This window comes from Geotrypetes seraphini, chromosome 16 (genome assembly GCF_902459505.1).
Source record: "Geotrypetes seraphini chromosome 16, aGeoSer1.1, whole genome shotgun sequence".
Classification (NCBI taxonomy): domain Eukaryota; kingdom Metazoa; phylum Chordata; class Amphibia; order Gymnophiona; family Dermophiidae; genus Geotrypetes; species Geotrypetes seraphini.
In genome coordinates, this window is record NC_047099.1 from 41781416 (window position 1) to 41806655 (window position 25240).

At 40.1% G+C, this 25240-nt stretch overlaps 1 protein-coding gene across 4 annotated transcripts in view; it reads right to left on the reverse strand.

The window, feature by feature from the left end:
- Positions 1–239: 239 nt before the first annotated feature.
- The window catches only part of HDGF (heparin binding growth factor), a 45641-nt gene continuing 20640 nt past the window's right edge, over positions 240–25240 (reverse strand). Inside the window, exons 4-11 of one of the 4 annotated variants that reach the window (XM_033923523.1) lie at positions 20386–20439; positions 15009–15062; positions 12980–13033; positions 12228–12275; positions 7957–8010; positions 4922–5098; positions 3242–3429; positions 240–2591 (exon numbers count right to left, since the gene is read on the reverse strand). In XM_033923523.1, the coding sequence (XP_033779414.1) occupies positions 2585–2591; positions 3242–3429; positions 4922–5098; positions 7957–8010; positions 12228–12275; positions 12980–13033; positions 15009–15062; positions 20386–20439 (636 nt within the window). In that variant the 3' untranslated portion in view covers positions 240–2584. The remainder of the gene's footprint in view (positions 2592–3241; positions 3430–4921; positions 5099–7956; positions 8011–12227; positions 12276–12979; positions 13034–15008; positions 15063–20385; positions 20440–25240) is intronic. The other 3 variants (XM_033923526.1, XM_033923524.1, XM_033923527.1) reach the window with 3 other exon arrangements.

The window sequence follows — 25240 nt, forward strand, 5'->3', positions numbered from 1 at the left end:
CCTTCCTTACAGAGTTTCATATCTCTGCGTATTTTTACAAATCTAAGTTTGATCACTCTCCACAGGTTTTGTAACAAATCCAGGTCAGTTGCACCGTTAGATATAGTTAATCTTTTTCTGACCTTAAATTTATATCCAATAACCCTGAACATATTACAGTAAATAGACTAAAATCTAGGCTTGAATCACGATTTATTTGCTCACTGATCAAAACCTGGCCATCTTGCTTAGTGATTTTCTCAATCCTCTGCCTTTTTGTGAGATACTTCCCTTGTACTGTTACTATATACAGTACAACCTTCCTGAAAAAAGTGGTGATCTTTTAGAAGACCAGTGCCAAAGAAGAGTTAAGCTGATGCAAGAGCATTAAAATCTCGATAAGCTTCTCCAGTGCTGTAATTTCCAGATCTGCAATTAAACCCCCCTCCAGCAGATTGGAAGTGAACAGAAGCTCAAGATGTGTTCTTGATCTGAAAGTATTTCATAGGGTCTGCTGCTTGCTATCACTTCACGGCAGAAAGTAGTTTGTGCTTTATGTACAGAAACAGTATGAAATTTCACCCTATCCCCTATGAACTAGACTGGTAGAGGAGGGGAAGGACAGATACATTAATCAAAACAGCCATACTATCCCAAAACCTTACTGGAAAACCAATTGCTGAATCTTTAGAAATGTCCTCCAAAGGAGTACAGACATACCTACTGGTATTAAAGACAAGCCCAGAGACTTAGCACTCTGAGGAGACTGACAGCAGCAGAACTAAGACACTGAAGCCAACAGGACAGCTCCTGCCTGGGCCTTTTTCCATCATCATGAAGGCAGCTTCTAGTCTCCTTCGGCAGCAGTTTTATTAAAATACATTACATTTGTTTTTTTTGCACTGCATTAAGTAACATGTTCGCAAATTGATTCCACTTAATATTCAGGTTTTTCACTAGTTCTTGCGCTATATGTTTTATCAAAAGTAAAATGCTAAATGTACAATTTTTTTCTTTAAAATTTTTAACAAAACTTTTTTAAATTTTTACAAGTGGATGAATGCACTCCACACCCTGCTGCTATAAATATTATACAGATGAACATTTTCTGCCTTCAATACCCTGCGGCATGCCTCTAAGCAGAAATGTGTTTAAAGAACCAAAACTGAGTTAAAGCTTTGTCTGCAATGACTGCCATATACACCATAACCTCTTCCAGTAAATTCTGTTGGAGTGGGTTCTTGTATATATTTTTTCATCATTCTGATTAATAATTTCCCTGATCCCAAGCAAAACACAAATGGATTTAAAAGCAAGATCACCGCCCCCCAGCTGCTACCACCAGAGAGCAGGAAGTAGAGAAAATTCTAATTCTGTATCTGTGGTTATTAAAACCTTAATCACAACCACCACTCCCACAGATTGACAAAAGAGCTTGTAGTGGACATCTGCCTCCAAAAAGGTCTAGAGCCAGAGCATGTGTGTTAGGTATCATACAATATCAAGGACAGAGGCAAAAATTGTTAAATCACTTCAAACCTAAAACTACTTGTGCTGAGTTTCTAGTAAACCATTTACTTCATCAAAAACAGATGCCAGTGGGAAAATTAGATTTCAAGCTTCTTTAAATGGAAGTTAACCCCAAAGAAATGCATTAAAATGCATTTTATTTTTTAACTGCAAGATAGTGTTGGGAGGCATGTGCTGGGGCTGGGAACAGGTTTGCTGTGTCTTTGGTCCTCAGTGAACAAAAGCAAAGGAGCAATTCCTGAGAAACTGGGTTTGGATGGCATGTCACAGGCACCTCCCAAACTGATCATAAATAGCTAGTAGAGGATCCCTTTTTTTAATCTGGCTTCAAATTCAGCTGTCAAACAACGCTGAAGGCATGCTGCACCAATATATCAAGCTGACTGCAATTTAACCATAGGACAGGGCTGGGCAGTAAAAAAACAGGTCAGACTGACTTCCACACAAATGGATATCAGGCACTGCCTCTGATTCCTAAAAATAAAGTAAATTTCAAGTTCTGTGAGCTGGGGAGGTTCTCAACACACACATTCTGGTCCTAGATTCTTCTTGGACTTCTTTTAACTGGGCAAATTACAATGTAGACACCACTGGATTAGTAGATTTCCATGTAAAGCACATAGCATAAACAATCACAATTTAAAAATGCATTAAAAAAGCAGAGAAGCAATGATTTCATCTATTTAAGGGTGTGCCAGCTGCCAAAGAAGTGGCATGGCCCTCTTTTTCCATGCCAAACGTGAGTTTAACCTCAGGCAGGGATGAGACTGCCGTGAATGGGAGGGAAAAGAAATTCCAATGTAAAGTAACTGAAGAAAAATAAAAGCTTGACAGGCATGGAATTATTTTAAGTGACCTGACTAGCACCCTGGAAATCACTACTGCAAGCATACAGCCCTGGCAACTGCTGGGTCAGAATTTCATTTGTATCTGTTTCTTTTGGAGTTGCAAGCGTGGTGAGCTGATGAAATCTGGTTGATTCTTTGTCTTTTGATTTCTTGTTTAGAAGCATCCAGTCAGGCCCAGCAACAACAACTGGTTTGGGAGAATCGGCTCATCTTCAAAATGCTGGCAGCTACAGACTGAGAGAGAGAGTGGGGTTTCAATGAGTTGTTTTGATTTATCCTTCTAAAGTATTCACTATGTTAGCACCTTTTTCCCTAAGTCATATAATGAGAGGCTAGCACTCAAGTTTCAATACTGGCTTGTCCAAATTCTAGCACTGGGGGGTATCTACACTGAATATTCTTGAGCTAGATTTCTATGCACTACCTCCATTGGGAACCACTGTCCTAGCACATGAGAGTCACTCCAATCAACAAGACCTATGAGCACTCACAAACAGGACTCGGCAGTTTACAAACAACAAGCTTCTGGGAAAGCAACAGCACCTTATGGGAGCTCCTTAGATTTGTTAGAGACTGCACCTTTACACACTACAATGGATCCAGTAGGGTCCCCTTATTCATTTTCACTGCACAGTTAAATTCCTTTAAAAAAAGCTATGCTCAGATAAATAAAAAAGTAACTGCTTCTCCAGATCAGATATGCATACATAGCCACACTACAGACTTGAACATTTTCTGTTAACCGTTTGACTGTTCCGTATTAACTTGATCCATCTCACTCAGCAGTTTGTCCAAGATGAAAAGCCCTAACTTAACCTTTCTTCATAAAGGAGTTCCTTTTCTAGTTCATCTTCTCTGCCCCCTCCCCTGCATGGGGCATGTACCTCTCCTTGTGATCTTTGTTCTCTTCAGCAAGAACAGCGTGGCTTTCCTGGCTTTCTTGTTTCCCTGTGGCATCTGTCGTATCATGGGGCTTGCTACTGCTGTTGTTCTCCACCTCTTTGGGGGGCTCTTCATTTTCCACCTTCTCTTCTGCTTGATCTTCTGCTTCCTTGGCTCGTTTAGGGGAAACCTAAGAAATGAGAACAATTATTGTACCTTCAGCATACTAACATAACATAGAAACATAGAAATAGACGGCAGATAAGGGCCACGGCCCATCTAGTCTGCCCACCCTAATGACCCTCCCCTACCAAGGCACCAGGATACACAGCACTGTACAAAATGGCCAACATGGTCAGGGCCAGCTTAATCTTTAGGTACACCAGATGGTCAAGTGATTGACAGCAGCTGCTATTTGCTGCACACAAACTACCAGCATAACCTCTTATCACCAAGACCAGTTTTCAACTAGCATGGTAAATTAATTTTGTAAACGACCCTCATCACATGTGCTGTGTTTGAAAAAATGACGTCCAATTATACATTTCTACAGTATTTATCTGGAAGGGTATTGGGGTGATCAAGATGATTGAATTTAACAGAACTCTGGTGGGGGAGGTGGCAGGGCAGACTCTGAAAATGATCAAAACGGCCCTTCCTTACAGCATGCATAATTTACGTTGCAGGACAGAGAATTTCTTTCTTACTCCTTAAATGGTTATGTGTGTTTATTTTACTGCACAATGTAGTGATCCATCTGGATCTTTTCAGTTTATGGAACTGAAATTAAGCGACTCGCAGCACATGATACAATGGTGCATTTCTATGATGGCATGGTTCTAACAGGAACACATACTTATTATATACACTACACTGTGCAAAACTTATGCCTGGAATACCCTGTCGGTGGAAGTGGTTAGGTCAAAAACAGTTACAAAATTCAAAGATGAGTGGGATAAACACTGAGATCCCTGTCTACAGTTCTCACGGGAAGCGGCAATGGATCAAGCAGGCAACCGCTATGCCACAAGAGAACAGAAGAGGAGGCAACCGCGTCAGCCGTCAGTTCTCTGGGGAAGGGTGGGAAACAGGCAGCCAGCCAGCCTTGTGCACCGCTCTCAGCAAGGGAGGGCACCAGCATTTAAATAAGGTAACAGGGGGGGTATTAGCTCCATAAGAAGCACCCTTATTTCCACCCAATTTTTTTGGGGGGAAAAGTGCATCTAATGGAGCGAATAATATGGTATTTCATTTCTGAAAACTCCTACATATCACAGCCTCCCTGTGCAGTAACCTGGGAGTAGATCACATGACAAGTATACACCATGAAGTTCTTGTATTCCAAGTAAGAGAACATCTGAAATTCAAAATGAAAATCTGGGGATAAGTCAACAGTCCCAAACATGTGGTCCCTTTGTCTTCATTCTTTCCCTCAAGTGTCATTTCAATTAGCAGCTGCTACTGAAAGGCATGACAAACATGTGATCAACCCTGTTCCATTGGTTGCTAGTCAAACAGCCCCATCTAGGCAAATCTAAGCAATGTCCTTTAGATTTTACCTTTTCATGTTTGGCTTGAGCCCACTCTGCCCTGTCGCTTGTTAATGAACCTTTATTTTTTTTAAGGGGGGCGGCGACAAGATCACTAATCTGGTCTTTGCTTCCCTACTCTCTCCAAATTACCTCCAGTGCATCCTCTGTTTTCCTCTTGATTCCAGCTCTCTCGTTCTTCTCCTTGGATTGCTCATCGATCACTAATTTGCCTTCTTCATCGCTGCTGCCCTCTGCATTTCCTTTCTTCTCCCCATCACCCTCTGGCTCTCCTTCCATTTCAGCATCTGATTTCTTTGCTGTAGTTGGCTGGGAGTGGAAGAGAAAGAAGTAGAAAATGAGGTGACCTATGAATCCTTTAGTTAGCTTCTTTAAGCTCAGAACACACAGGATAGCAGTGTGCAGTCCTTATTTCCTGGACAATGTCCTATAAGCCCTTCAACAACTGAATCTCCTCTACTCCATCCTAGTAACAGTCCACAATTTTCCCTTCATTAACTGACAACCACCATCAAATCATTTATTTTGCACAATATTTACAAAGAAATCCTAACACTTCAGCTAATCAGATACCTTTCCTACTGGTGCACAAGAGATTCATCCTAATAGCTGGGTCTCAATACCTATGTTCTTTGGGGGGGGGGGGGGGATGCTCAGGAATTTTCAGCACCTTAAAGACTTGGAATATTAGTACTAGATATGGTTAGTTTTTTTAAACTATACAGCTTTATATGCTATTTTATTGTAAGCTACCTTGATACAATAAATGACAATATATTAAGAAATGTATATAAATAGAATGTTTACTTTCATTTTTTTTCCAATTCTTTATTCATTTTTAATATACTTACAATACGCGTAACAGACCTTTCCCATTTGAAAATACATTCACAATAAGGGGAGGAGGTGGTATTAAATTCTGTTTAAAGTTTACTTAATAGATATGAATGTAATATTTATATACAATTTATGATTAAAATATTTGTGGGAAGGGTGGGTCTGAGAAGGAATAAATTCATGTATTTAAGATAATAGAAAGAAATTCAAGTGATGTGTATTAATTTAAATGATGTTATATTATGTACTTGATGAAAGATAAAAATGAATAAAGATTAAAAAAAATAAATAAATAAGTGTAACAGAATTTATAGCATTTTAAACACAAATACAACACTTAATATTCCGTTAAAACTCTATATCAGAATTTTTCCCCCCTCCCCCTACTTAATTATTCTTTAAATTCAAGAAAAACTTATCATAAACCTTATTCCTATATACTTTATTTAATGTTCAAATCAAAAAACACTTCCCTTCCTCCCCCCATCTTGGCTGTGCATTTTTAAGGGGAAAAGAAATATTCAATCATTACAATATTTTGTTAATGGCTCCCAAATCTCCTGAAATTTCCTAAAAATCCCCTTCTGTACAGCTATTGTCCTTTCCATTTTATAAATGTGACATAATGAATTCCACCAGAAACTGTGATTAAGTCTCTTCCAATTACTCGTAATATGCTGTATGGCAACCCCTTTTCACACGTTATAATCTCAGTCAATACTCTGGCATTGGTAAACCATTCATAATACCACAACTATCTCTCTCAATGCCGCTCTCTCTTCTTAATAAATTGCTTTAGTCAAATTATCAGGGCTTCAGACATGGTCACCACACAATTTTTTGTGTTTGCTTGGTTGCCAAAATTCTTCTCACTTATCTTATTATATTCTTTTTCTTGATGATCTTATCTCAGTATTGGTTAAGATAAAGGGAGGGTGGGAATATGAATGACAATAATTGATAATTGTTAATTATTAATATAGGTTATTTTGGTAAATTTCTGAAGATTTGGAGACCATTAGCAGATTTTTGTAATGATTAATAACATTTTCCCATAATAAGAGATTTAAGTGGGGATGTGGGTGGGTATTATTTTATTTACCTTACAATATGTATGAATTAATTAATGCATTTTGAAGTATTAGGTGAGATTTTCTGAAATAGGAAGGGAGGGCTTGGGGGGGCTTTTTTTATTTTATTTATATTTGTCATACATATTAAATGATTTACATATTATCTAAAACATTATAAAAATATGAATATAAATATGATATATTGTACTTAAAGTATTCATGAAGGAAAATCAAGTGTGTGTTTATAAGATTATATGTATTTTTCTGATACACTTGTAATATGAAAAAATGAATAAAGAAATTTATTAAAAAAAATATATGGGTGGGAGGGATGGGATTCTTTTATATTTATATATTTGGAGGATTACAAATAAGATTGTCAAGTGATTAATTAATCTATTTCTGAGTGATTATTGTACACTTGTTGTAATTTCTGAAAATGAATAAAGATTTATAAAAAAAAGAAAATATAATAAGTTTAAACCAGTTTTTATAACGGTTAAGTTATTGACATTAAGCACTTTAATAAGTTTGAGATATAATGAAGCACTTAAAAAAAGCCAAAAAATTGTGAAACATATTGAGTAGGGGCTAGTGAAGAAGCCATAGCCAGTGAGAAGAATTTTGGCAACCAAGCAAACACAAAAAATTGTGTGGTGACTTGACTAAAGCAACTGAGAGATATAATTGTGGTATTTTTAGCTGATATTTGGCTCTTAGCCCTCATTGACATGCCAAACAACACAGTATCATAGGACAATTACACTGGATTTTCCAACATACAATTTATTTGACCCCATATTGATTTCCAAAAAGCAAGAATCAATGGACAATAGAATAATAAATGATCTAATGTCCCAGCTTTGAGATGACAGTGCCAACATCTATTAGATTTAGAGCCATCTAACAACTGCTGTAAACGTACCGGGGTCCAAAATGCTCTATGTAATAGAAAAAACCAAGTTTGTCTCATAGATGCATCTCATCTTCCAAGACCTAATTTGTGGCCATTGAGATGCATTCATTTGATGCTTAATCTCAATACTCCAAATGTCCCGAAGGCCCGTTTACTTTCATAATGATTGGATATCAATTCTAATTACGATAAAAATTGCAATCCCATCCCCTCTGAGTATCTAGCCTCTAGGCAAATTGCTGAGACAGTATGGATTAGCACTTAGGGTTCCTACCTATCTTCCCTCCCACCTTCATAAACTGCCCAGCCAAATTTATACACATCTTTTCTCCGTCTCTCACCAGGTTTCTTTCACATTCAGCAACTTCCAAAGAAGACCTTTTCTTTTTGTTTGGCTGGGAAGAGAGGGAGCAGAATGTAGATTGTATGATTAGCAGTGATCACATACATTTCCCTTTTGCGTCCTTGCCATGACAACTTCTATAAAATTACAATACACCCCCCCCACCATGATTTTATACTGGCTCTTTTCTTCATGACCCAAAATATACAAATTCCTAAGAAGTGCAATGTTTCCCATCAGAGGTCCTCCTGCTCCTCCCTGCTGACCAGGATGAAAATAGGAAGGGGATACCTCCAACAGGAATGTGAACTTGCTATATAGTCAGTTTTGCTCCCCCCCCCATGTCTAATCTTTATACTCGGTGATGGTTATATATCTTTTCAATACAACTGAACACATCACATTCATACAACTTGGTATTACAACCTGAAGGCCAGACAAGGAACTGTTTCTAGATCTACAGCACAAACTCAAAAAATACAGGATTATTGGTCTTGGTTTCTGGATAGACTTCATATTACAGGGAAGATGGCTGCTATTCTCACAGAAACTTTGCTTCTTTAAACACATGTAGTGGTAAAGAACAGGGTATTTTGACATGCTACAGATCCCAACATTTTAAAGTTTAAAAACAATTTCCGAGCCATAGTAAGAGTGATTTAGAAGTATTACCATTTTTTATATCAATTATGCTTCATGTTGCAATTAGATAACATTCCTCTAAAGAACATCAAGACAATGAAGTTGGGCTGTGCTGCATCTTGCTTATGAGTCTTCTTGCAATGTTTCATATTGTGAACCATTTCCATGCGGTCCTCTGACTTCAGATGAACAGGCTATAACCAAAGAGTTCTGAATGGAAGGTTAAAACAGAATCCTCAAATCTGCTCCTGCCACAAGCACCAAAGAGCAGACTTGATGGGCTATTTAGTTATTGAAGAGAGATGCTCCCAACAAGAGATTAGGTTCTTACCTTGCTGAACGGAGATTATGTACTTACCCTGGTAAGCTCTTTTCCAGTAGATAGGTGAGACTTTCTAGACAGTAGGGTTATTTCCCTTTAACCACATACTGCAGAAGGAATCCACTCTTGATTTTTCACTCTACCTCTATAGTACTTCACTGGGCTGTTTAACTCCCTCTACAGTTAGTACCCAAGCATGGAGAGCCACCCAAAACACGTGAAGTAGAGGCACCTGTAACAACAGGCTCAAACCAAGCGTTCTGCTCAAGAATTCACTCAACATTAAAGTTAAATGCCAACATAAGCTTAAAGAAGCTATTCCCCAATAGATTGAAACATATATACAAATTCTTCCCAGCTGTCAAGAGCTGACAGGCATCAAAGAATCAGCTTGGAGAAGCATAAATAGACTGAAAACTAAGCAGGCACAGGAAGGACAGGGCAGCAGTCTAGAATGTCTCATCTTCTACTGGAAAAGAGCTTACCAGGGTAAGTACATAATCTCCTTTTCCAGTGCAATAGGTGAGACATTCTAGACCAATGTGCTTCAACCTTTTGACACCTATGGACTGGCGGAAATAAAATAATTATTTTGTGGACCCGCAGTTGAAGATCACTGGGCTAGGTCGTGCCCATCTCCACCCAATCTCCGCCCCATAATAGTACTAATTGTATCACCATTTTTCCATCCATTTTTCATATATACATACATACAATATAATCGTATTAACAACACATAATGGTTAACCACAAAATTAAAATACACAAAGCACACTGTATGCTTTTCAACATTCAATCCTACCAGAAAACAGATAACCCCATGCAAATGCAGGACCAAAAACTAAAAGTACTAATATTTACAAACAAACCCTAAGATGCAAGACTCTATAAGCAGTACAAGCCCCAGAGAAAACCAAACAAATGCATTTCTTCCTGAACAGACAGCAGATGTAAAATCACTAAATAAAAAAAAAATAAAAGCATTTCCCTTTCCGTTGTTGTCTCTCTCAATCCATGTGCCTTGCCTTCTGGCCTGCCCCCCGGTGTTAGCTTCAGGCTGGTCCACAGTGCAATCAACGCAGGGTCTTCGGGCTGGCTCCCTGAGCACTGCATTGCACAAAGCTGTGGGAAGCGGCTCCTCGCACGCGTTCTGTACCTCATCTGGAAGCCTTCCCTCTGACGTTGCGCTACCAAGGAATCTACCTTGGCCTGAGCGAACAGTTGACAACACTCATATGCCATCAGATACAGGCGAGCCATTGTACCGACTGCTCTAAGGGACTCTTCAGGAGCATCCCAATGCTCCATGACCAATATACTACTATCAGCATGCCAGGGAAACAAAGACTATTGGGCTCTCACTCTGCTCATTTTAGAACAGGGAGCAGAGGAGTCTTACTGGGAGTCCAAGTTTAACTCCCACAAAGAGTCAGAAATAAGCTCTAACAGAGCAGAGGGCCTGAATAGCCAGCGAACTGTAGGGTCACCACTGTATCTAGTGCACACGTACCTGCCTGTGACCTTGTATCTCCTGACAGAACACTCCCTCTGTGACAGTAAGAGCTTAGAAATAGACCCTTCATCTCTGAGTCTCCCTTGGAAAGGCCTACCAGATTCTGGCCAGCCTTTGAAACTGAGGCAGATGTGCCCTGGGAGCCCCAATCCCCTTGTGTGCCTCCTGGTGTGCTGCCAGAGGATTTTGGCCATACATCAGACTGATAAATTCTGGAGAAAATGCTGTGATAGGCAGCGAGGAGTCTCCTTTAGATGCCTCCAGCTTACGTCTCTTGTGCTCCATGGCCCCTACACTCCTGCATTTAAGATGACTGCTGTTCCAGTGCTCTGGAAGGAATTTGCTCCCAACCAAAAGGACCCCCAACCATTCCTCAGACCTAAAGAGCAAAGGGGAGGCTAAACCGACTGCTCCCGCTCCCCTTTCACGTGCTGCATGGCATGTGGTGCAAGGGTGCTTTTCAGGCACTCATCCAGAGCAAGCCTGGCATGAATTGAGCAAAACAAGGCAATTTTAAACTTCTGGAGAACAAATAATTTTGGGGGGAAATCCAAGATGGCTGCCATGGCAGTATTTATTTACTGTATTTGAGATGGCTCCAAAATGATTTAACCAAAATTTTTTTAAAAAACACCCCCCCCCCAGTGATTTTAGGATTTTGGAGGTGGGGAAATCTAAGGGAAGAGGCAGAAACATTAATAAAGAAGTTTTAAGGACACCCCCCTCCCGCTCATAGGCTGCAATAGCCTTACTCACTGTGATTTTGTAATCCGCCTAGAACCGCAAGGCACAGGCGGAATAGAAATCCCTAATGTAATGTAATGTAATGTGATTTGTGCTGGAAATGTGCTGTAGCCTGTTTCAGCTCCAAAAGGTAGTTGGATCTGGGAAAAGAAATCACTACCTCAAACAGACCACTCCTCCAGTGCTGAATCTTTGGGCTGACTGGTGTCTGACTGTGCCTCGAATCCCCAAAGACCCAAAATGGGGGAGGTGAAACACAAACTATCCTGTGAGACCTCGCTGAACCCTCCAGATGCACATCGGCTTGCGCTCAAGCCCCTGTGATGCAGTAGGTGAGCAATGCTACATGGGACCTTGAGTTCCAAAAGATTTCAGCAGGCTGGCCAATATGCATCATAAAGGGATTGAACTGTCAGTTACTTAGTACCAAAATCAGTCAAAATACAGCAAAAAAGACAAAAAATTAAAATAAATAAACCTGAGTAGATCACAGACTCCTCCTGGTTCATGTGTACAAGGAAAAACTGAAGGGAGCAGCAAAGCCCTCTAGTGGAGGAGGGATTCAAAAGATGGAGTGGATTCCTTCTGCACGGCTCGTGAGCACTTACCTGTCCATCCAGAATGACACACCTATTGCACTAGAACAGGGGTAGGCAATTCCAGTCCTCAAGAGCCACAGGCAGGTCAGGTTTTCAGCATATCCACAATGAATATATACAAGATGGATTTGCATGCACTGCTTCCTTGACATGCAAATCTATCTCATGCATATTTATTGTGGATATCCAGAAAACCTGACCTGCCTGTGGCTCTTGAGGACCAGAATTGTCTACCCCTGCACTAGAACAACCATTTTATGTGTGAAAAATTTATAGCTAGTAATTAGGAGGAAAGATTGCTTCTTCATCTGTGTAACATTGGTCTTTCATTTTTATATATCTTTCCCCCTCCCCTCCCCTCCAATTCTCAGGCCAGCCTTCTACTTTCTGATCTACCTCTCCCCAATTCCTGGTGTACATGTTTAGTAACTTTTGTCTCTGTCCCTCACCGGCTTTAATTCACTCTTAGAACCTCTTGAAGGCCTCCTGCGGACTGTCTGTAAACAGAACAAACATGCAATATTAACTACAAGAAAGCTGTTATGATGTACCTCCCCAGCTTGCATTCCCATTCAACCATAATGATGCTACATCCATCTGGCAGAAGCCAACCAGTGTCACTCAACAGGTATGATTTTTCTGCATTGTTGGTTAGGATAGTCTTAATATGAAAACTAGCTAACATAGTAATTCACGGCACTGCATTAGGGCCTTAAGTGAGGAATCTGGACTTGATTTTCTATCCAAATGATAGGTAGGAAGAGGTAGATAGCTCCTTGTTTGTTTAGACTGAAATGTTATGTTTTGACCCTTTTTGGATGTTGCATCAAATTCTTTGATGTCATGAATAATACTCTATTTACCTAACAAAATTCAATTTAAAAAAAAACCTCTCTCAAGTCCATAATACTCACATAACAAGAGAGTTGGTCACCTAATGCTTAGAACATGAGGCTGGGAACCAGAAAACCTGGGATCCCAACCTAATTCGGTCACAGACACTTGATGTGACTTTAAGAATTGGAGGATAGTGACATGCTCGAAGATCCATTTCAAGTACTGAACTACATTTTAACTTTTTGTTGAACACCTGGTTTAAGGCACTATATTGATGCAGAAAGGAATTTAATAACCCCAGCCATAACTCCATAACTGCCTTGCACTCAACTGCTATCTCAAGCCAAATTTGTTGCTCTCTCACCAGCTTTCCTGAACTTGAAGCATCTTTGGAAATAGACTTTCTCCTTTTGGATGGCTGGAAACACAGAAAACAGAACACAAACAGTATGATAAACTGTATAGACTGTGGCCCTGTAGAGCTCCTTGACAACATGGGGGGCGCTTCTACAAGACTTGTAGTCTATTTGTGCCACTCATTAATCCTATGCTATGCATGCTATGTACCATCACCATACCTGCCTCATCCCATCAGTATGGTGATATATTTAAACACAAAGTTCTGGTCAGAGCTGCAGAAGACTGGTACCTTGGGAATCCTGACTATAACAGCGCTTCCCAAACTGTAGGTCATTATTACCTCAAATGGGGGTCACAATTTAGGTGGGCTCTCCACAGGTGCATCATGTATGTTTCTTGGTATGTGTTTGTGAATGAAGCAGTCCAGAGAAAGGCGACAAAAAATAGGGTATTTGCACCAAAAGTAGTATTAGAAGAGACTAGAAGACCAGAATATGTATACAGGTGGTCCCCAGGTTACGGATGTCTGACTTATGACGGACTCATAGTTATGAACATGGGTCCGGAGAGTCCAGCTTCTCCGCTCCTCCCCTCTGAAGTAGGCCGCCTCCTCCTCCTTTCCAGGTGCACTTGTTCTCAAAACCACGGTTGACCCAGAAGCCTTTCCTCCGATGTCAGAGGACATCTTAGAGCCGGCACTGCGGCAGCCAGAACAAAAGGTAAACACCTATGGGAGGGAGGCATGAACATGGGACAAAAACTGAAGAGGGCATGTTGGGACAAAGAAGGGAGGGAGGGGAGCATGAACTTGGGACATAGGATGGAGGAAATGAGGGAAAGAGAGAATTATTGGACATGATGGTGGGAGAGGAGTGAGGTAGAGATGCATGGGAAGAGAGAGGGAGATGTGGGATGCAAGAGGGAGGAACGTTGGACATGGTGGAAAGAGAGATGCAACATGATGCTGGAAAGGATCTCAATGAGGTGGAGAAGGTGGTAGGAATACTAGAATAGGACTTGAGAGGGAAAAAAAGTTTTCTACAAATCTGTGCTAGTCCAGAGAGATTTGTACTCTTTTTCTCCCTGCAAATCCAACATCCCTACCCACTAGGCCAAATACATATAAATCTGACTTAAGAACAGTTTTAAAAACGAAACTCGTTCTTATCCAGGGGACTGCCTGTACTCTGGAGGAATAAGATACAGATGTTTAAACACTTACAAGGTATTAATATAAAACAAGGGACAATGGTAAAACTAGAGGGCATTTATTGAGATTGCAGGGAGGTAAACCAAGGAGTAACATTAGGAAATTATTTTTCATGGAGAGGGTGGTTGATGCCTGGAATGCTCTCCCAAGGGAGGTTGTGGACAGAAAATCTCTAATTAAAAAATGAATGTATAAACTGAAGAACTGAGGCAGGTACTGGGCAGACTTACGCGGTCTGTCCCGTATATGGTGATCTGGTGTAGGATGAGCTAGGGAAGGCATCGGTGGGAATTCCAGCAACTTGGAACATGAGGATGTTGCTGGGCAAATAACAAGGTGGTTGGACAGGCTGGAGTGAAACAGCAACTCTAGTAGTTGGAACCTAAGGACAGTACCGGGTGGACTTTAAGGTCTATGGCCCAGAAATATCAAAGAAAAAAGACAATTTAATTTAATCATGAACTTATAAAGGCGTGTAACTAATGCACAGACTGGATGGACCGTTCAGGTCTTTATCTGCTGTCATTTACTATGTTACTGTGTTTGTTGAATAGTTTTAATACAAAAATTTAACTCCTGGTACATCTGTAAGCTACAGTTATACTGTATCTAAATTTGTTTCATATCAAACGCCCTTTCACTAGCTGAGGTCTGGTGTTTACACTGTATTATCAAAGGAGTCATTTTATAAACTTTGGAACACCACCATCTGTTATGGGGTACCAGCTGAAAGCATGGCAAGTAATATTACATGTCTCTAGATCCTCTCTGCCAGCTCTTGGCCCTGTTTCTCTTTCTAAAACTTTTTCCTCCCCTCTCTCACCGACTTAACACCACTCTCGGCAGTCTCTGATGATGTGCTGCTGGTCACGGTAAGCTGGAAACAGAGAAAAAGGTCAAAATGCAGACAGCATGATTACCTGTGAAGGCAGTAATTCTGTCTTTCCATTTGGGTAAATAAATAAGCAAGCATAGTATATACTAAATAGCGTGTCAGTAATACAGGGCAAGCTTCACCCCAATCAATTCAGATGGTCAAGACAAATGAAGAGCAAGCCTTCTTTTCACTTGTGTAAGATTTTCTTCTCTACCAGATCCATGCAAGTGTCACTGGACCATTTAGGATCCCTATGATAGACTAATTGCTCTAACCTATGCCAGCTTATCAACACTGCAACTCCAATTTGAATAGGAAAAAGCAATATGTGGGGGATCTCTCAACACTATTCCATAAACCTGCAGTACAAAGATTCTTAGAACACGTCTTCAAAACTACACAATGAGTATCAATGTATAGCACAATCAACTATTTATCAGTAAACAATTCTTTGGACCTTCAGAGATACATCAATCAGGTAGCATATCCAATCCTGCCAGTCACACTCGTACATCAGTCCATTATTATTATTTTTTCAATTATTTACTCCAGTTATAGAGTTCCTATGAGCGTCGGGAGCAGCGTAGCTCTGCGCTAAAAACTGCTTGCGCAGTTTGATAGAAGAGGCTCTTAGTGAAGGAGAAATTCCAGATGGTCTCTCTGGGAACTCTACTTGCTCTCTTAGAGAAGGATGGCTGGCTTTGCTCTCTGGATCTCAAAGAAGCATAGACGCATATTCCAATACTTTCAGTCCATAGAAAGTATCTTCATTTTTTAATAGGAACATGTCATTGCCAAGACAGGTTGCTTCCATTCAGTCTAGCATCAGCACCCAGAGTGTTCATGAAATTTTTAGATGTAGTAGCTTAAATGCTCTGCTCCTATGACTTTTAAGTATTCCCTTATATTGACAACTGGTTAGTCAAGGTGTCATCTCCTCAAGCTGTTCATTCAACCATACGTCTCCTAGAACTTCTAGGGTTTGCAGTCAATTACCAGATGTCACATCTCCAACCAATCCAAAATCTGGTATTCTCTGGGGCTCTACTAGGCACAATTCAGACCTGTGCGTAGAGAATGTAAATCCAGCGCTGTTCTTTCAAATTCAAAAAATATTCATAGTGCCCCCCCTCATAAAGACATTCTGTTCCTATTACCTAAAGGTCCAACAATTCCTAGGAGAGTGCTTGATATGGAAGTGTTTGCAAACTGCACTATGTACAGACATTTTGATGTCATTTTGTGGGACAAATGTTGTTGTACACAAATAAGTATATTAAAAAAAATTATATTTATTCATACAAGAGGACCACTTCCCTGAAGTACTCTTAATAAGTGCATTTGTTTCAGTCTTTATGATGTAATAGAAATGGATGTTGACATTTTGAAATGACTAAAGTGTGACTGGCAGGATTGGATGTATGCTACCTGATTAATGCGTCTCTGAAGGTACAGGGCTGAAGAATTGCTTGCTGCTAAATAGTTGATTGTACAATTTTGAAGACATGCTCTAGAATTTTTGGGCTAGGGATTTATGGAATAGCTTCTTAACACTGGCACTCTGGAGCCACTTGGCAAATGACTCATCCACTCCTTTACTAGTCCTCCTCCTCATCTGGAAATTCCTTGAACGTTACTCTTCTCCCCCAATGGCTTCCATTCATCTGATTCCTACAGAATCAGTCTACCTTTTAATTTATATCTCTCCTTAAGTAATACCTATAAAATTTCCCTACCCCTTACCCTTTCATGGTTCTAGATGTAGCCACACCTGCCACTAGTTGCAAAATCTATGGTTCTCTGCTTATTATTAATTTTTTCCGATCCTCTTCCACATTATCAAAATTGCTTAAATGCTGTTTTCTGTGTGCAACGAGATATACATTAATTTCTTTCCATTAGTTTTCCTGCACTTTGTTTTTAGTGTTTTCTATTTTATAAATAGTAGTGTTTTCTACTTTGTAAAGCAAAGATCCTTACATTACCTGTAGCAGGTGGACTCCAAGGACAGCAGACATATATTCTCATATTTATTTATTCAATTTTCTATACCGTTCTCCCACGGGAGCTCAGAACGGTTTACATGAATTTAAGCATTTTTCCCTGTCTGTCCCAGTGGATTCACTATCTGATATACCTAAGACAAATGGAGGGATTAAGTGACTTGCCCAGAATCACAAGGAGCAGCGTGGGTTTGAACCCACAGCCTCAGGGTGCTGAGGCTGTAGCTTTAACCACTGCACCACTCTCCCTACAGGTGGGTAACATCATCCACAGAACCTGGTAAAGGTATAGTGATATATATGGCCAAAACGGTGATATGGCCAATATATCTAAAAAGGAGGCAGGCAGGTCTGGCTCTATCTCAGGCCTGGACCAAAATGTTCAAGACCGACTTGCCAATATCCTATGCCTGGGGAATGAGTTATTTGGAGAGAAAATAGAGGAAGCTATGCAAAAAGTCACAAGGCATGAGCAAAATATGTCCACCCTTGCAGCTTTCAAAACAGCCAAAATTCAACCTGCCAAACGCTGCTATCACTCCTGTTATTCTTCTCCATGCACTAAGAAGAGATATGGGTCCATCCTCCACTAGCTCTAGAGCTCCTACACAGAGGAGGCTTCGGCTTCAGAAAACTCAAAAGTTACAACCTTCACAACAAGAGACCCAACTCATTTTGAATGATTGCTAGAGCACTTAGCCAGCATGCCCCATAATCCCCTCTTCCTACCTGCTAATTGAAGGTCGACTACACCACTACCATCATCATTGGACCCTTATAACAGACACTTGGGTCCTCCAAACAGTTCAACACGGATATGCTCTTCATTTCTGTTGCCTACCTCCAAAAGAGCTGTCTTTTGTTTCCCATCAGACCATTCTTCAACAGGAACTCTCAGCCCTTCATCGAGAACCAGTACCTCTGCTACAGAGAGGCCAGAGGTTCTACTCCAAATATTTCTTGATTCCATGCCCTCAACAAGTATTTAGGGCCTCTTCTATCAAACTTTGCTAGCAGTTTGTAGCGCAGTGAGCTGCGCTGAATGGTCCACGCTGCTCTCGACACTCATAGAGTTCCTATGAGCGTCGGGAGCAGCATAGCTCTGCGCTAAAAACTGCTTGCGCAGTTTGATAGAAGAGGCTCTTAGTGAAGGAGAAATTCCAGATGGTCTCTCTGGGAACTCTACTTGCTCTCTTAGAGAAGGATGGCTGGCTTTGCTCTCTGGATCTCAAAGAAGCATAGACGCATATTCCAATACTTTCAGTCCATAGAAAGTATCTTCATTTTTTAATAGGAACATGTCATTGCCAAGACAGGTTGCTTCCATTCAGTCTAGCATCAGCACCCAGAGTGTTCATGACATTTTTAGATGTAGTAGCTTAAATGCTCTGCTCCTATGACTTTTAAGTATTCCCTTATATTGACGACTGGTTAGTCAAAGTGTCATCTCCTCAAGCTGTTCATTCAACCATACGTCTCCTAGAACTTCTAGGGTTTGCAGTCAATTACAATATGTCACACCTCCAACCAATCCAAAATCTGGAATTCACTGGGGCTCTACTAGGCACAATTCAGACCTGTGCATAGAGAATGACATGGTGAAAGAATTTGTCACTCTCTCCAGGAAACCATCTCAGACCTCAGTGCTTCTACACCAGCATTCTTCAATGCAAGGCTTGAGGTCAGTGGCTGGGTCCATTCACACTCTGATTCTTCCCTCTCTCCTTAAAGAATGACATGGGGATGGTTTCTCGCGATTAGCGTGGATGCTGACCCTCACAAAGCCTGGATACTTTCCATCTATTAACTTTTTATCTATACGAGAGATATACGTTTTTATATTTCCAGGTCTTTCATATATCTAATATCCTCATATCCTAGAAATTACTAACTATAAAATCATTTTTTCCCACTAATTTTATTTTTATATTTTATGTTTTTAGTGCTTAGAAAAGGCTGGTCTCTCAGCAGCAAGTGCTTATTTTTCACACCAACGTGACAAACGCTCCTCAATCATCGCGCTAATACATTTTAAAACAGTTCATTCAAAAGATGTTAAACTTTTAATTCCTTCTGTTACTGGGATAGTCATGCAATTGATTACTCGTAATTGGAAAAATTATGATCGCCTCAATTTTCCTTTTTGGTGGGCGAATTTATGCTCAAGCTATAGGTATGAGAAAATGAATGCTGACATGTTGGGGCATAGCAATTTATTTAAACTGGTTTGGGGCCTGTTGATGTCTTTTATTACTTCATTGTAGTTGTATTTTATCTTTAATTTTTGTTTATTTGCACACACATCCAGGGGAGGGTGATCTCTTTGTTTTGTCTTAATCCTTGATGAAATGTAATGGAAGGAAAGGTGGGGGATTTATTCTTTTTGCATTGTTATTGATTATGTGTTTAACCTGCTGATTAATGTATATATACAGTTCTGCACTTTTGTTAGCCTTAAAAATCAATAAAGATTTGTTTTAAAAAAAATTCCTTCTGTTTGTACTTATCTTCTGTCTTTCTGTTCCAAACTGAAGCAATTCTCGTATCCTCTGCGATGATCTTCAGGATGAAACCCAATTTTTCAATATATTCCTAACTCAGCACCCCATCAAGTGATTTCCCATTTGGGATCTCGGTTTCGCCATGCTGGCTTTCTCAGGGGATAACTTTGTAGGACTCTTCTCTTTGTAGGACTCCTCAGTGAAGACAAGGTGGGAACCAAGGGTCAAGTAAAAGTTCTGCTGGAAAACTGATGATGCCCTTTATAAGGCTGAAGGCAGAAAAGTATCAATATGCCCAAAGTTAGAAACAGGAAAAAGTTTTTTCCCCCATGAAATAACCAGCGTAAGACGCTAACCTAAACGAAAATAGCAGGAAGAATAAAAGAAAAATTAAAATGGGAAGGCAAACTTGACTGGACGAAGTCTAGATACGTCATCTTCACTCCGCGGAAAAAGAAAAACTGACTCGTCCATGCGCAGGCAGTATTGAAGCTTCACTGAAAGCTTAAATTGACAGTAAACTTTAATACTGTCCGTACTGGGCTTCGTGGATGACGTCACCCATCTGTGAGAATATGCTGCCTGCTTGTCCTGGGATAACGGTTCTTCTAGAGTGGAAGAACATGTCATGCAGTGCACTAATTTGCTGCAATGGGGATTCACAAAGTTGAAACAGTTTTGACTATAAAATACAAAGGACATTACCATAACCAAATATTCTAACCAGCTCCTTGCCTATCTTTAGTGTTTCTCTTTTCCACCCTGTCATCTCCATTTGATCATGTTAATCTGCATAAGCTTATCCTACATCTTTCTCACCGGCTCTCCTTCACACTCATTAACTTCCTCGGTAGAATTCCTTATCTGGGCTAGCTGTAAGCAGAGAAGGAGCACAAAGTTAATGGCATTTCAGATCAAGTCACGGCATATCCAAAATGGATGGAGTAGGACCAAATGGATTCATGTTAATTTTGTTTTTTTATTTATATGGAACAATTAAAGAGAAAGTTGTTAACACATGGACAGCAATATACCCCTAGGAATGAAAATGCACAGTTTTGAGTACTGTACACATGGTGAAATTGTGAATCTATTGAAAAAGACCTGGCTCACCTAGTCTTCTGTAATTACATAAGCTGAACAACATCTGCCCACCATGTTTCCATCTTCTTGTATGTGCTCCCTCCACAGTTTTATGTTCATTTAGGTTTTTATACACTCCTATATACAAATATTACCAACAAAAGACCTCCAAAAGACTGCCTGTTCTTTTATTTCCTTGGCAACTGTCATGTCTTTGAAATATTTGCCATGTTCTAGCTTAGCATGGGACATGACCTCCGCAAGTCTATTTTTGTTCTCTGTCTTGTCTGGCCACTTAATTATGCCAAATTATAAGCCTTTTGGTGAACATTAAGAGGTCACGCAATGATTTTTAATTTAATACATAAAATGCAAATACAGACGTTATATTAATTTCCATCAAACCTGAATTGTGAGCAAATGTACATGGAAAGAAGTTAAAATACATACTCTGTTACTTATAGCTGAAAATAGGCTTGTGACTATGCTGCTATGGTCAATATGATGACCCCATTTATGTGGTGAAAAACCTGAACATACTGCATTTTTTTTAATTCTGGGAAGCGCTCCTGGATCTTTAAGATAAGGGACTATATTGTCCTAACAGCAGCTCTATTCAGGCTTTTTCCTTGTACTGAGTGGTGAAGTGAAGTAAATCCTCCACAAGCTGAAAAAAATAAGGTAAATCATCTATTGAATAGAGAAGAGGGAAAGACAAATCCTTTGCTGGACAGAGATGGGAAGTAACAAGTTAAACTTGCGGAAGACTGATAAGATATCAGTAAAATTGAACACATCATTTGTAAGTATATTTTAAACTTGCACACATTCATATATTATATTTTATATATTATATTATAGCACTAGCAATAGTATGTTAATTATAGACTAAGATAAGTAATCTTTTATTATTTTCATGATAAATGGGTTAAATCTGGAAGGAAATTAAGGGAAAATCTGAATGATCACTTGCTGGTCTAATGATGTAATAAGCATTGTTCAATGTTTAGTGATGACTGGTAACTAATGTCATTATTCCACAGTAAATACAAAGTATTATGTGTGAACATTGAATGGTAGTCCTTCATTCAGTTGGTATTCAGAATAGAGAATGACATGAGAACAGTACCTGCGGGGTGGGGACAGAGTTCATGGGAACAGGGACAAACTTTGTCCCCATGTTATTCTCTAAAAACTTAACAAATCATAGAAATTGGTAGCAGAAGCTGCTTTTGGATTTCAATGAACTACTGTTAAATCATGTGTGTCTTGTCTGCCACCTGCAGCCTCCTTCTATCATGTGCTCAGTTACTAAAGCATCATCCATCATTGCTGGCATCAAGGAACATTTCATAGACACTTATTTACCTGCTTATCCACATACAGTGTTTAAATTCTCTTCTATACCAGTGTCTGAAGGACAATCCAATTAACTTCAAAACATAGGCAATTGAATCTTTAGAAAGGTTGCACAAAAGCCAGATAGAAATGGAAGGCTCTATTTGTGATTTATAAACGATTGTACAGAATTTTGTCCCTTTTTATACTTTAATAAAAAAAGATTTTGATTTTAATATCAAATTATAAATATTCAAAGCTTGTGCAAATGAGGGTAGATTCTGCAGGGATGGACAGGGACAGTAAAGAATGACACGGTGACTGTTACCCGCGCCTTAGCATAGGCCGACACCGTGGATGACTTCTTAGACCTGAGGAGAGTGTCCACCACTGGATCTGAATATATTTTATGCCCTAGGGTAGCGTGCTGAAGAGCCATTCTGTAAGTGCAAAGCAACTCGGATCTTCCATGGCCACCGGCCCCTGACAGAGAATGTCCGGATAGACGTAGTCACATCAGATCCGTGTACCACGGTCTTCGAGGCCAGTCGGAAGCCACCAGGATGACGTGGCCAGGATGAGCCAGAATCCTCCGAAGTACCCAGCCAATCATGGGCCAGGGAGGAAATATGTATAGAACTCCCCAAGGCCACGGTTGCACCAGAGCAATGAGCCCCTTGCTTCCTGGCTCGGATATGCGACTGAAGAAACACTGTGTCTTTTTGTTTCTTGTCATTGCCATGAGATCGAAGCAGGGTTGTCCCCAGCAATGCACAATAGCTTGGAACGCCTCCGATGGCAGGGCCCACTCGCCTGGATTGAGCATCTGACGGCTAAGCATGTCTGCTTGAACATTGTCCACTCCAGCCACATGTGCTGTCCAAGCTGATCTTTGGGCTGCCGGTCAGACTCCACCATCTGACTTGTGCCTCCACCGCTGTGGACCACTAGATGTGCACCAGGACAGGCAGAGGTGCAAAAATGCAGCCAGCACGCTGGACACCGCTGAGCCCCCTAAGTGTGCCAAAACAGTCTGCACTCGACCCCCATGTAACGGAAGGCAAGACAACTTCAGGGACGGCCCTGAGCTCCAAGGAATCCTATGCAGACTGGCTAACAAGTACCCAGAAAGGGAATCAGCCTGTCAGCTACAGATCAAAGTCTGAGAATTCACAAGCAGGCAGAGCCTCCAAAGCGCATTGACAAAACCATGGCGAATTAAAAAAGAAAACAGAACAGAACACACACACCTGAAGCAATGCTTACAGAAGAAAAGACTGCTAGAGGGCGCTATACTGAGCTGTGAAGTACTCAGACACAGTAAAAAATCCGGAGTGGATTTATTTTGTAGTCCATGCGAGTGTCGTCTAGACCAGTGGTTCCCAACCCTGTCCTGGAGGACCACCAGCCAGTCAGGTTTTTGAGATAGCCCTAATGAATATGCATGAGAGAGATTTGTATACAATGGAGGTGAAAGGCATGCAAATCTGCTCCATGCATATTCATTAGGGTTATCTTGAAAACCTGACTGGCTGGTAGTCCTCCAGGACAGGGTTGGGAACCACTGGTCTAGAATGTCTCACCTATTGCACTGGAATAGCTAATTACTTTTTTAGTCTTCTAACTGGCTAAAGGGACTATAAATCAGAGATAAGGTCAGGGGTGGATGAGAGTTGGGAGAAGGGAGAGAGTTAAAGTCTAAACTGAAGCTGCTTATGCCTAATTAGTTGTGCTTTATACTGTTATAACAGCAATTTTAAAATAGCTTCTTGAAATGCTAATCTATGTACACTAACAGACTTCCCATGCTAAGAAAAAAAACCCTATCCCTAAAACTCCCTTGCTATGTGAGCAAAGTACTTTAAATAAAATAAATATGTCCCTGAGCTTATCTATTTAGCTTTATGATTCCCTTTTCCCAAGTTTGCAAGCAATTTGCAGCAGTCTTACCAGTGAAGATCTCTCTTGTCTCTGGAAGTCCTCTCATAGTAACACTTCTGGCTTTTCCTATTTCACCTACTTTTAGACCAGTGGTCTCAAACTCGCGGCCTGGGGGCCACATGCGGCCCGGCAGGTACTATTTTGAGGCCCTCGGTATATTTATCATAATCAGAAAAATAAAATAAAACAGTTTCTTGATCATATGTCTCTTTAGCTATAAATGACAATATTATTAAGACTTAGTCAAAAGGAAATATTTATAAACTATAAAGAGTTTTACCTCATGCAAAATTGTCATTTCTTTAATAAGACATTAACTATTTTTTTCTGAGGCCCTTCAAGTACCTACAAATCCAAAATGTGGCCCTGCAAAGGGTTTGAGTTTGAGACCACTGTTTTAGACTAATATTATTTTCATCACATCAAAGTTTACTGTTTTGAATATGTCTGGCCTAAATTTCTTAAGTGTAGCCCAATTATTTTTTGCCTTGCATATCTGAAGTACAAATGGTGTAAAACGGAGATTTCACTGCAAAAGAGTGCCAAGCAGTGATGAAACTCTGCCAAATTTACGATGTTATTTACATTAGGGGATAAGTTAAGAATTGGGTTGCTGCATTTAGAAAAATGCAAATCTCGCTACCCTCTTTATAATGTTTTTCCTTCCTTATATTAAAGTTTCTGTAAATCATGCTGAGCTATATCTTTATGGAAAGGATGCGGTATATAAACTTAAGGTTTAGTTTAGTTTAGAACAGGAGATTGGAGCACAGAAGACGAAGGACGTTTTGGGAGACCAACTCAAATGACAATTCCATAAAATGTGAATGGCATTTATTCCATGATCCTGGATGACCAAAGAATATCCACTAAAAAGACAGCAGAGATCCTGGAGAAATCCCAAGAATGAGATTTTAGACATGAGAAAGCTCTAACGGGTTCCCAAATGTTTTAATGTTGACCAGGAAGTGTGCCTCACAATCCGCTTTGGACCAATTTTAGCAGGATCATATGGATTTTTGAACCATCTTGTAATTTGGAGATATAAATATGATCCAGAGACAAAAGAATAACCCAACGAACGGAGACACTGGCTCCCCACATCCCAAGAAGTTCAAGACAGAGAAGCCATCAAGCATCTGTCTTCTGATAAAAAGATGACATTTTGCTTGAAGATTACCTGGGAAAGGAAGCAACCATAATGGCAAAATACTATGTTGTACTTCCTGACAAACTTAAGCAGCAACTGGTCTCCAAACATCTAGGTAAGTTTTCAAAAGGAATCTTGTTTCTTCAAGACAATGCTGTTCCT